Source organism: Camelus dromedarius, chromosome 5, assembly GCF_036321535.1.
Source record: "Camelus dromedarius isolate mCamDro1 chromosome 5, mCamDro1.pat, whole genome shotgun sequence".
Lineage (NCBI taxonomy): Eukaryota > Metazoa > Chordata > Mammalia > Artiodactyla > Camelidae > Camelus > Camelus dromedarius.
Window position 1 is genome coordinate 64987866 of NC_087440.1, and position 13694 is coordinate 65001559.

At 42.6% G+C, this 13694-nt stretch overlaps 1 protein-coding gene across 5 annotated transcripts in view; it reads left to right on the forward strand.

Annotated features, from left to right (window-relative positions):
* Nucleotides 1–13694, forward strand: part of RAD51B (RAD51 paralog B) — a 697181-nt gene that overhangs the window by 452402 nt on the left and 231085 nt on the right. For all 5 annotated transcript variants that reach the window (XR_010381010.1, XM_064486060.1, XM_010976604.3 and 2 more), the window contains exon 9: nt 8438–8541. Coding sequence is in view for 4 of the 5 variants with exons in the window: in XM_064486060.1 (XP_064342130.1) it covers nt 8438–8541 (104 nt within the window). In the remaining variant the exon portion in view is untranslated. The remainder of the gene's footprint in view (nt 1–8437; nt 8542–13694) is intronic.

The window sequence follows — 13694 nt, forward strand, 5'->3', positions numbered from 1 at the left end:
GCTATTCTTCTTAAGATATCCTTGTTTCATTTTCAAAGGTGTCCTGGTTGAAAAGATAACTTACATGAGCACTCTAAAGCGATGGGAAACTTACAGCATTTTCTCCCCACACAAAAACTAGCAGAGTCATTTGAGTGGTTTGTGCTGATGCCTGCCAGTCTTTATCCTAGCGATTAACTAACTCTATTTCTGCTTTCTGCTGTGGAGGATTAATACATCCCTAATTCTTGCATTCCAAAGGTTCTGATCACCCCACCTTTTCTTGTCTTCTTCTCGCTTCTTACCTTCCTCAGTAATGAGTTTACTGTAACTTGGATCAGCCTAGGTGTGTTGTGCAAGTAAAGATTCTGGACCGCATTCACCTCTTTCACCTCCAGCCAACAGACATTGGAAAGGAAATCTTGTGCTATACTGAAATGGAGTAGACTTATTCTTCACTCAAGCCGAATGCCTTCCTCAGTGGGCAGATTCTGTTGAGGCAGTTACTGTGTGGTTTTATGCCTCGGATCCTTTATTTGTAAATCTGAAAGAAGACTAATAGCTTTTAAGTATTTTAAGAATCTCAAAGCTCAGAAGATTATAAATAACAAAAGATATTTTTTTCTCATCTAAAATGGCAGCTCAGATACTGTGGTTACTTACTTAATAGATAGCGTGTGGTCCCTGGGCCATTTGCAGCTGATAGGTTTTTTCCAGTGCTCTATTTATAGAGCTAGGTCAGAAATATCACTTCCGTTGGAACTTGACCTACAGACTATTGTCAATTTCAAAGACCTGAGGAAGTGGAGTACACCCTCAGTACAGCTGGTTCACAGGTTCAGTTAGTGAACCACAAGCCCCCAAGGAAATTAATTTGTTGGAGAATAGATGTCTGAGCCTGCCTCAATCTCTTTTATATGGTATCTTTGCCCTGTGGCCTTGTGGAGCTTGGAGGTCATCTTGAATCCTTATTCTACAAATGGCCTATCCTAGGCTTTTACCCATCTTCATCCTCTTCAGTGTTGGTTGCTGAAATTCTGGCTTTCTGCCTCAAATAGAAAAAGAGCTGATGCTCCACTAGCAGAAGTAACTCAGGCTGCTCTGGGAAACTTGGGGAAAAGCAGATCTAAGTATTTCCCCACTTCGTCTTTCTATTGGGACTGAACAAGATTCTCAGTCACTTCCTCCGTTCAAATGAATGACCCAATAAAAAACATACGCTGAAGCTCAGCAACTTCCCTGGGCCTGGTCTGAAACAGGAGAACCTGAATTTAATGAATGATAATCCCCTTCTAATCCCTGCTCTCTCACTTAGACTCGCATCTTTAAGCTCTATTATTATGAAGTTGGGTTGCCTGGGGCTTGGCCACTGGCCAGTATGTGTTTACCCATCATAAGGTTTTAGTAGGTAGGATAGGCTAAGAAAAAATCCCTAGTCTGGAGAGAAATCTGCGCTTAGAAGGACCACAAGTCTGCACTCTCTTCAGACTTAAATGGGTGCTGGGTAGGGCACAGACATTCAAAGACAGCACATGGAGTAGAGCATTCTCAAACTTCCTGGAAAAAGTGAGGTCCGGAATGAGGAACTAATTTCTTGCCATTAAAATGCCATAGATTCAAAGTTCTCAGTATAGGTGGGGACTCTTGGGATCATTTTGAACAACCCCTTCCTGCCATGGATGAGAAAATTGAGGCTCAGAGAAGTGAAGTAGCTGGTCATTACCAAGGCCTGCTCTGATGTACTTTGTTACTTCACTCTCTTCTCCCACCTGGTCTCATTAAAAGCCCACAGCTAAGTGAGAAACCGAACTCCAGGGTCCTGTCTCCTAGCCAGCAGCAGATCATATGCATTATATAGAACATGCTTCAGGATGTGAGGATAAGACATAGGAAAGAGAATGTCAACTCCAATGGTAACATACCTTCTCCTTCCTCAAACTCATTTCAGTACTGAAAAAATTTGTGAGTATTTTAATTCTTTTTTTTTTTTTTAATTTCCTCTTTCTAGCCTTAATAAGTTACCTTTCATCTAAAGGAGCAGGAGGGATGAAATGTTCAGAAAATCCAGCCCTCTTAGTCCATGAACTTTTCCTCTCCCTCTCTTCCTATTCTGGGAGTCGCTGCTTTGTTTATACTTTTTTTTTTTTTTAAACATGGAAAAGTCTATTCTTTTAAAGTTGACCCTTTTGCTACAGGGCACACTTTCATGTTAGGTACTGGAGACTCAGTTTGACCTCTCAGAAATGCTTAGCACGGGAGTCATGAATTGAAATGTTTTCAGAGAAGGAGTTTCCTCATTGAAAGCTCCCCAACGGGCCCTTTCTGAATACTGACACCAGTTGGTACCAGAGGCCCATCATTACCTTTCTGGAAATCAAGGCTACATAGCAACCTGATCATCCTCCTCCAGCCTGATTGCACGAGGACTACACCCTGTGTACAGAGTAGAGAGAGGGCCCCTTGCCTTGTGAGACATTTGTCTTCATAATCAACTCCCACTCCAGAGGAGTGCAGAATTGGATCCAAAAGATAATAGTCATGAAAGATAATCCAGAATCCAAATCCTGTTGTTTTAACCACTTCATTACTGAGCTGTACTAGTGTGCCTCATTATTAGAAGAATAAAAAATATAGAAAGTGATGAATAAACTTCATTTCTCCCTAGAATTTCATCTTCAGGGTTTTATCATCAGTGTTCTTGTCATTTATACGTATCAAATATCTCCTTCTAAGGGTCACCAAGAGCCTTTGGTTCCCTAGAGGCAAGGATGATTATTCGCATTTTACAGATGGGTGAGCAGTCACAGAAAGAGAGCATGCTTTGACTCGCCTAGCAGTGTCTCTGAGAGAGTAGAGCATGAATGTTCCCCCAGTCCTTTTTTACAGAGACCTGACTTCAGTGTAAATAAATTAGATTTTCTCTATGTAGCTTACCCAGATACTTCTGCAAGCTCAATCCTGGGATTGTGAAAAATCCCCAATAATGAAAATGTTTTCAAAACCTAGTTCACTTATTTGATTTTTTAAAAATTTGTATTGGAATCAACCAAATTCTAGTACAATGAAGTCATACTGGTTTGGCAGGCCTAAATACCACAGTCATCAAAAAGGAGAGAGAGAGAGAGAAAATGTCCCAATTTTTAAACTTCTGCTTAAATTGAGCATAAAGAAGATTTACTTATCTGTTTCCTGACCAATTAGGTCATTGGGCAGGAAATCACCTTTTCTGAAAAGCCAGTAAGCAAATTCCTTCTACCTTAAATTTCCCATAACAGCATTAATGATCATTTATGTCAGCCCTTGCATAGGAGTGCCTGAAAGTCAAACAACATTAGAGACCACTGAGTTTTCTAGTTGAAAATAAAGTTACAAATTTATAGTACCTGACAGCTTCCCCTCTCCCTTTCTTAAGCCATCCCACCACCTATAAACACCCTTCAATTATTTCTCCCTATTTGAAGCCCTATTAAGTGAAATAACTTTTCAATCCTGACCAGATTTTTAAGCCTCCCACCAGAGAGGGTCAGTTTCAGGCCACCTGATTTGCATGAATCCAGCTGCTGGGCCAGTTGAGCAAGGTTAAATAACTTGCCAAGCCAGGGCATGCATAATCCTCTTTCTGGAAACCCCTTGCCCCAGGTTATCGCTGTACATCAGAACAAAGGAAACCGAGTGTAGAGCCTGAGTGACACACGGAGTTCAGATGATTTGATAACATGCTCACAGGATACTTCCATCAGTGTCTTTCTAGAGATGAGCCTCTGGGCTCTTCAAGCCCTTCCCGGCCACCCCCACCCCCCACCCCACCCCGGGCTGCAGAATAGCAGGCTTTTTGACATAAGGAGCCTGGAGAAGGCTAATTGGAATAGTTGGTTAAGACTCAGTCAGCTTTGGTCTCAAACCCGGCTTTGTCATTAACCATACACGTGACCTTGGGAGAATTACTTAATCTCTTATAGCCTTAGTCTGTCAATAGAGCTGATGATATTACCTGTCTCATAGGGTGGTTGTGAGGATCAAGAAAGATGCAGCTGAGATATGGAGCTCAAACAAGATGTCAGCCCTCCTGATATAAAGGGCTTACCTGGTGCCAAGCGTATAGAACTTTAGAACTTTAAAAATATTGTTTCTCTTTATCATTAACTTTCAGGGGCCTGCTGTTACTGCTTTTATGGTGGCTTAATGTTTGTAAGCACTCCTGAGACTTATATCTCCTCAAGTTTATTCACTCAAGGTTTCTGTTGGAAATTTTTCATGGTCATTTTTGCTCATGGCCCTTGGTAAGGACCCGAGCTTACCTGTCCGGAAAGCAGCCAAGTGTGTTTTTTTTAATACCATTTTCATTGGTTTAGAGACATGGAGTTCTTTAAATAGTCACCACTGGTCAGCTGTGGCTCTGACTCCTGAAAACATCATCCAGACCTGGGAAGCACCTATAGTTTTATTACCAAAAACACTTTTTGAGTGCTTATCTAGTTAGCAGCTCCTGGTTATTCACGTGTAGCTGTTCCTTGGCAAACTTTAAAGTTCAGGCTCACTTTACCCTGTCACCTAGCGGGCATCTAAGAAACAAGCTTCTAGAGTTTGCTTAAAAAATGTAAACCTATTAATTTTGGCTTAAGTAAGAAAGAATTAAGAATGTAAATCTGCTACTAAAACAAATATATAACATGATTCAAAGTTTAGTAGAAATAACTTATTGACTATTTAATGATTATTTATTAAGCATTCTCTGGGTCTCGGACCTTGTGGTTCAGGCATTCTAGCATAAATCAGCCATAGATTTGGCCCTCTTAAAATATATATCAGAGGTGGTAAGAAAAGTGCATAAGTAACATACGACAGGATAGAAAATGCCAGTAACATGAGAGTAAAATCAAGGATTATGGGAGTTTAGAGGATGAAGACATTATTTCTGTGATGATCAGGGAAGTGGCATGTAGGAAGTGGTATTGAAGACCACCTGTGGACATAGAGGCATCCAGGTGTGGAGGGGACGTGGGGACGAAGTGATTAAGTTGGAGCAGACTCTTTATGAAGTGGAATGGAGGGAAGAGGTGTGGAGAGGCAGGTTGGACACAGGCTGCAAGAGCTTTGAATGCCAATCTGAGGAATTTAGAACTCTTTAAAGGCACTTGGGAGCCACTGAAAGTTTTTGAGCAGCTGATCATAAGTGGCAGGGTAGCCTGCTTAGATGTGTTCTTGGAGAGATTAATCAGGCAGGAAGAAGAGAGGATGCTTTAGTAGGGAGAAATGGAGAGCAGCGTGGAAGCGGTTAGGAAGTTAGGAAGCGACAGCAGCCATCCCCTGGTGAAAGCTGCTGTTGGTCTGATCTCGGTTAGGGTAGGAGGAATGGATTGTAAGGAATGGACGTCGGTGAGTCTCTATAGTTAAATCAATAAGACTTCACAGTTTATTGGAGTTGAGAAGCATGGGAGATGGAGAAACTTCATAATGGAACTGAGGTTTCAAAACAGATTAACTACAAGGCCAAAGAAAGGGACAAAGAAAGAGAAGGAAGTTGATATGGGAAGCTATGAGCTTGATTTGAAGATACTGAATTTATGGTACCAGAATTCATTATGTCAGGCATGCTGATCTTGTGGTTGAAAATGGAGGACAGATGCTGGGGCAAGTGAGAGGTTGAGACAAAGGCTTAGAAATCATCCATGTAAGGGTGGCATCCTTGTTGATGGTGTGGACACGCCATTTGGAGCAGACATTGCAAACTTGGTGGCAATGAGTCATACGTGGCTCATAAGCATGTTTATTTATGCATTTCTTAAAAATTTTTTAAATTCAGCCAACCTTTTACAATCAGGAGATTGTATTTTAAAATATTGATTTTCAAAATTAAAAGATCAAAAGATGTGGCTAACCATGAACTCATTGCCATATGGACATATGCCATATGTCCAGAGCCGCTGGACCTGGATAGGAGTTATCCCCTGGAGATCATGGATGAATTCTCTAACTGACCCACCTCCACTACTCCCCATCACCTCCTAACACTTCATATTAAACAAAAAGTAGACTAATGATTGCCTAGGGCTGCAGGGCCAGAAAGAGGGACTGGAGGCTTATGGCTCAGGGGGATGGGGTTTCTTCTTGGGATGACGAAATGTTTTAAAGTTGATTGTCGTGATGGTCGAGCAACTCTGAATATAGTAAAAAACCATCGAACTGTACACTTTAAATGAGGGGGCTGTATGATGTGTGAATTATCTCAACAAAGCTGTTTTGTAAAAATGCAAGAAAAAGGAACATCAGTCGCCATTGCCCCTGTGGTGTTGGTTTTCTTATAGCAGGAAAAAAAATTTCTCTGTTAGTGTGTCTCTATCAAAAAGGAACAAATGGCAGATAGACTGAGAGGGTTGTGTGTTTCAAGAAAAATGGAAGACAGTACATCTCTCTGTGGTAGTGAAGAGCTACTACATGTTAAGATGAAGACACTTGGCCTCTTTATTAATGTATATTGCCTTCCTAGCCACTGATGCATGTGGCTATTTGAGAGGAAGAAATTTGGTCATGGCCAGCTCCCTGAGGTCCAGCCACAACTCAGAAGAGAGGGAGAGGAAAAGCAGAGAAGGAAAAGGAGTAATCAGCATGGTTGGTACAAGGAGAAGCAGAAGAGGCCGGTATATTGGATTCCAGAAGAGGGGGAAGCTTTATCAACTGCTGACGAGAGATGAAGGAGAATGGGGACAGAGAAGTCAGAAGGGTGCGGGACCGTCCACGGGGAGAGCTTAGAGAAATGCGGCCAGAGACAGATGCAGATGCAGATCACAACGTGCCCAGATCGCCTTGTTCAGCAGTTAGTCTTTTATCCTCAAGCACAAGGACTGCCAAAGGATTTTCAGTAAGGGAGCGGGATGATCAGATCAGCACAGTCTAGATTCTTTGTTTTCAAATTAATTTGTGTGTGTTTTGAATTGTGTGCATGATGAACCAAGGTCACCCTAAATTTCCTTCTTTCCTACCCTGAGTTCTCCCTCATTCTGAAATCCTCAGGCTTGTTGAGGCCCCCGTTGTTGATTCCATCTAATTCATTTCCATGCCTGCTTGAACCAGAGAAAATAGATCCTTGTTTTTTCTAACCCATGGGTTCCCAACCTCGGCACTGTAATGCCCGGGGCTGGATTCTTTGTTGTGGGGGCTATCCTGTGCATCAGAGGGTGTTTAGCAACATCACTGGCCTCTGCCCTCTGGATACCACAGCGCTCCCTTAGACGCTGCCAGCAAAATCACCTCCAACCTAGAACCACTGAACCACATTCATCTGTGACTGTATTTGAGCCCAGGAGCTTAAGGCCATGCAGAATTGAGAGACCACCCTGAGAGATGTCTGGCCCAGAAAAGAGGACCAGTTCCTATTCCATACGGAGAGGGTGAAAAATCAGATGATGCCGTGAGCAGGCAACAAATGAGAAACTCAAGGCCTCATTTTGTTTTAGCTGATTCAATGGATTTCAGCCTCTCTGTATTTAGTTTCTCCACTGGAAAGAGGTGGCATCTTTCCATCTCTTTCCAATATATATAAGGATATAAGGCAAACTAAAAGTCCCACTGTATCCCCTTACACTAGGCCTCCTCCCATGGCTGAGGCCAAAGTAGGCACAGGAGTTTGGAAGAGACCTCTGGATGTGCCGGCTATGATAGTAGGGGGCTGGCTTCTAAGTGGCTGGACTTGCAAGCCTGCCTCTAACGAGCAAGAAGAGGAGGAGCACAGGGATGTCTCCTCCTGGTGATGTCAGGGTGGATCACTGCAGCTCAGAAGGTGTAAGATAGTAGCTGAAATGCAACTTGGTGTAGACCAGAAGCTCAGATAGTTTACTTCACATCCTCCCCCTTATAGGAAAGTCTTAGAAGGTAAAAGAATGTTGCTCTGGGATAAGAATGTCTAATACAGATTAGATAGGAAATGGTGAGATCTTCCAGATTCCTCTTCTGGGTGTGTGTATGTGCCAGGGTTAGAAAGGCATAGGAATTTTATATACATATGCTACCATTTCTATATTGATAAGGAAAATCGAATTAAGACTCTTATCAAGCTGAAAGTCTTACAACTCTATTAAACTAAGACTGTTTCATAACTGGCTCTTATTCTATATAGTAGCATTGTGCCTTTCTGCCATGCATCTTGAATGGCTTGATTTATTATTAGCAATGGCTCCAAGCTGCCTTGCAATGCAATGTCTCATTGATATATAACTCTGTTATCTTTGGGCCCAGAGGTGGTCACTTTCCCCGAGGCTGAAGGAAACTCATGCTGCTTTCTTTTTTAAGTCTCATATTCCTTAACCCCCACCTCCTTCTTCTCTAATTCATCAAATTCTGTGTAGTGAACCAGTCTGCCAGGTACTGTCTGAGCAATGAGCAGTGAATGGACTTTTGTTTGTGTGAAACACCGTGTGAGAGAGGGTGTCCGTAATCATGGTTTTGCCCTGTTTCATTTCAGGCACTTCTGGGTCCAGTTGTGTGACAGCTGCACTAGGAAACACCTGGAGTCACTGTGTGAACACCCGGCTGATTCTCCAGGACCTTGGTTCAGAGCGAAGACAGGTGAGGGCTTGGACAATGTTCTCTGGCTGTCAAGGGCAGAGGGCAAGATGTACCAGCAAACTGAGTGTTCATCTTCTGAAAGATGGCCACGCTGTCTGTCCTGGGCCAACACTGTCAATGGGTGGGTAAAGAAACCAGCATCCCTGCCTGCCTCAGTAGTGGTTATTATAACGTGGGGAGACAAGTCACATAGAGGAGAGAAAATATAAAAATAGACCCCAGAGAGTTAGCTTGCCCCCTGATATTTGCCAATAGATTGTAAGTGACCATAGTCCACACCTCTAGGGATCTCAAACTCTCTACCTCTAAAGGGTGAATGAATGATCATTTAACCTTAGCTGGTATTTGTTGAGGGCTAGATAATTTGTGTATAAATCAAATAAGGATGATGCCTTTTTTTGAGGTTAGTTTGTTTTGAAATCCTCAGGTCACACAGATCCTGCTAAGTGAATAAACTATTCCTCAGATCTGGGTACTTATGCATTAACTCATAAGCTGGTGGTTCAGAGTACTGAATGATGCCAGAGATTATCCAAAAGGATCATGACTCTTTCTGAGCTCTCTATCTACACTTTATATCCCAGACTCAAGTGAGACTCGCCCCCTCCTTTCATCCAGAAAGGTTAGAAAGGTTACTTTCTACATCTTTCTTAGTCTTCCCTTCCATTCCAAAGAAAGGAACAGCACAGTCTGACCCCTTTGGTAAAATGTTTCATAATTAGGAAATTTATTTTTCTCTGATGTCTAACTTCACATTTACCGTGCTGTGTGGACCAGGTTCCATCACGACCTCTCCTGTAAGAAGACAGGATGTTTATTCTGATTTGTTAGATGGGGCTGAATTCAGAACCCAGATTTGCCCATCTTGCTAAATACATCACAAATCCAAGTTGTTAATTAGAGAGGCATGAAATATCACCCTGGTGGTCTTTCTGGAGAAGGTGGTGGGAAGGGAGTTGTTGCCCATTGCCTGCATTAGGTAAACTGGCTCTTTTTCAAGGACTCAGGAATCATCAAAAACAGACATGAACCTTTGCCTGTTCCAGACATAACTTTCTGAGTGCACTTGGTTACAGACCAGAGGATTCTTAGTTTGCTTGGGACTATGTAAATAACATTCCAGCTTGATGATTGAGTCAGCCATGTTCTGAGAGGATGGAGCTGCTTGTTTTCCTTTAGGGAAACATTCTTGAGTTCTCAGGCCCTGGCGTGCTCATTACCTCAGTGGTACCTTTTCCCCGGTGATTCAAGTATCGTGGGTTCTAAACCCATTACTTCTCTTTCGGTGGAATGCATCCAAAAATGTTCCTGAGGAACTGAATGACCTTTGGTTTGTACCCTAAGTTAGAAAGCATGTTAAATAAGCCCTGTTTGTAGCTGCAAGGGAGATAATTAAGGATTGTCGAGCACTACTACCTAAACTCTAATTTGGGGAAGCAAAACTCCTTGTGAATTCAGTCATTGTCATGGATCCTTAACCCCACTCCTTGAAAACTTGTAGTTAAGCTCTGTATTAGATTTTAGGTGGCACACACTGATTTTATGATTCAGCTTATTATGTACGGCGTCATGGATTCCAGGTTCCCAGACCCTCATCTTACTAATTCTAGTTAGCAATTATTAGGAAATAAAGAAGTTAGAGCCACATTTTTCTTTTTCTTTTGTTTTAATCAATTAACCAGTCCTTTCCATTTTGTCAGTGTCAACAGGAAGTGTGGCTGGTATGACCAATGCTATTATTTTGTATCTCCTTGGTGACTGGAGGCTTTTGGTGGCTTTGGGTTCTTGGCTGATAAGGTCAAATGCAGGCCACTGGTCACGAGAAGAACCAAGAGCAAAGCATGGATAGATCAGTGACAGTCTATCAACTCATATCCTATTAGATGGGTCAGTGGTGTTATCTTAATCTACAAAGGACAGCTTGTTACTATCATTACCAATCAATCAAGAGCAGCGTTAAATGCCATTGAATTGTGTTTTCAAACAATAATTAGAAATTAAAGTAAAATATGACCAGTGGCCAACCAATTAATCTATAGAAATTTAATTAAGTACTCTATAGAAAGGTGCTTGCCTCTTGGACCGGTTGTTAAATTTGTGGCCTAATAACCAGGATAAAGTTTGATATAGAAAACACGTCTCTATCTGATGACCTTATCTCACCGTAGCAGAGGGTGCCTAGTGATTCACTGAGCCCTTCCTGTGGTCTTGCTTCATGACCAAGTACAGAAGCCATATGAAGAGAAACCTTTTCTGGGATCTGTGCAAAGAACAATACTTTAAAGCTAGCTTTTAAGGTAATTGCACCGATGAATACTTCCTTTTAACACAATTTAGAGGAAAAACTTGCCTGGATCATTCTGGGGTAATAACGCAGACCCGTGGAACACCAGCCACTTGGAGAATATACCAGGATGGGGTTTTTTTTGTTTGTTTGTTTGTTTTTCCTTAATGCACAGGCAGAGGCCACTGCACCAAAAGATCAAGGTTATGGACTAAGGATTACGTTTTATCCCCTTTCTGTGACATTGAGCTCTACACCAGGGCTCTTGGATGTGAGGCTTAGTCTGAGACCACAGGGCTGGAAGGGGGTCAGGTCAAGCTGAGCAGATCTGCGAGCCGATTAACCCAAGAGCTGAATTGTATGGTCCAAGGCAAGGAGTCCTCCCTGGGTGATTATTTTCTTTACACCCTGGAAACTTTGTAAAATTATATAACCAAGAAAGAAATCTCCTTATCAGGGCACAAGCCAAGTTAATTCTCTTGTTTATTCTGCATCAGTGTTTGCAAAAACCCTCTTAAGAAGCTGGGAAACATTTTCTTTTGGACTAATTTAGCTTTTTTTTCCATTTGACTTTTATTTACTCTTTTCCTCCTCTGCTTCAATCCTGCCCCACCCTTTTTGCAGCAGTTTTATTCTTACCAAGGACATATCTTAGAGTAGAGTTAAAATGGCTTCTATTATGTGTTTTGCTTTTAGTTTTTAATCATCAAATATGTCTTTGGGCTCACCACATGCATGGCGTGCATGCAAATAAGCAGAAGACACAGTTCCTGCCTTCAGGGCTCTTCTGGTCTAAGGATGGGAGGTGAACCCAAATGCAGTGTGTGAATTAAAGAACAAACAAATATTAAGGTATTGTCACAGGCAGCGTTTGATTTGTGATCTCATAGGTGGTTGAAACAGTTACTACTTTGAAGCCAGAGGAAGGTAAACTCATCAGAGGCGCAGTCGCCTTTTCAGGAGAAGATGAGACTGGAGTATCACTTTAAATCAGTGTCTTTCAGGCCTGGCTGCACTCCCCCCTCACAAGAGGAGCAGTTACAAAATACCAACACCAGGGCCCCCTCCCCCAACCAAGTAAACCCAAATCCCTGCTGGTGGGGCCAGGCAGTAGTGTTTATTTTATTTGTAAACTGCCCCCAGTGATTCTACTGTGCAATCAAGGTTGAAAACCTCTGCCTCAAATAGATCAAACTAGGTGAGGGAGAGAGCAAAGGGAAGATGTGGGGGTGAGGACGAACAGCAGAAGAAGAGAAACAGGGGGGCAAGTCACGTGGTCAGAAGACGCAGGCTGGCTTTGCCTTCTAACAAGAGCAGGGGTGTGTGTGCACGCATTCATTCGACGAACATTTACGTAATCACCTCCTCTCTGCAAGTTACCGTGTAAGATGCTAGAGATTCAGAACATGAGTAGGTTGATGGCCTGTGGTTGTTCACAGTCCACTTGGGGAAATAGGTAGTCATGTGAACAGTACATGCTGTACCAGCATCTCACATCCCTCAAGCGTAGAGGAGACGGGGCAGGGGGGTGGGGATGTTGCTGCAGAGGGATTCTGTGGTGGTCAATGAGGCAGCAACGACACTGGCTGAGGACTCCCCTGGGGAAGCTCTCACAGTGACCAGGTGCCTTGTAACATGGGACTGGAAAACTTAGAATGAGGGTGTTTATACTTGAAAGAATGGTGAAAAAACTTGATGAAATATTCATACTGTTTCTCATCAAATCCTCCTGAAGTCAGTTCGTACAAACCACATGTGGGATTATATAAAATTTTAAGTGCCCTGGAAGGAGTAATGAAGTAAATTAATCCCAACTAAGCTTCACACCTCCTAGATGAAATAAATATTATGACTCTCTTACTTCAACAAATTGGAAAGAGGTGACGTTTTCATATAAGAGGTTTATTTAAATGGACCTTATAATAATAATTTCATCTTCTATTTAGAAGGCACCCTGCAGTTACAGAACACTTTGGAGGAAGAGCCTAAAGTACCCAGTAAATTGTTGACAAGACCAAGACCGATTGCTCAAGCTCTTGATTCTTACTTGAATTCTTAGGCTTTTCTCAAAGCCCCAGGTTGTTTTGCATCTTGGAAGTATTTAGTGTTTCCTTTCTAGCGACATGATTCTTCTCTGAGTATCTGTTTTGTATTTTAAAAGCCTCAACCACCATCACCACGAAGACTTCTAACACCACCGCCCTCATCAGCCCCTCTTCTCTCAGACTTGCCCGCAGTTGAACCCAGCCCTCCTCTCTAGTCTTGCGAGTGTGAGCCCCTTCAAGGCTGTGATCAAGTCTTATCTGTGCATCCTCAGAGGCAAGGAAGATGCTGGGCACTTACACATTCAATGCATATATTTTGAAAAAGAGAAAGAAAAAAGAAACATTAGTTCCTTGCATCTGCATGTGAACCCAGTCTTGAGAAAGAAGGACATACCTCTTACTTAGAATCCTTCTCCCCCATAGGAATTGAGTTGTGCAGTGTGAAAGTTCCTTCAAAGTACTAGGAATTGTCAGTTTAAAAGGTCGGCATCAAACCCTGTAATTCAAGCAGATACTTAACATAGAAATACTCTAAGAATCCTGAATATGGGAATACCTTTTTGCAGAACCGGCCTGCTGGGAGTGGTGGGGGAGTGGGAGCCAGGCTTCCCTTGAAATCCTAGTTGGAATTCCTTTATGTAAGCAAGCCAGAGGCCTCCACACAGACCCAGGCGGAGTGAGGGAGGGGTCCTGCCGCTGCCTGCAGGGACCCGGCAGCTTGGGGACTTAGGCCGATGGGGAAGGATAAGAAATCTTTGTTGCTATCTTCCACAAGTCTCAAGTTCTCCTCTCTGTGGTTGGAAAGGCTTAATGAAGGACTGAAT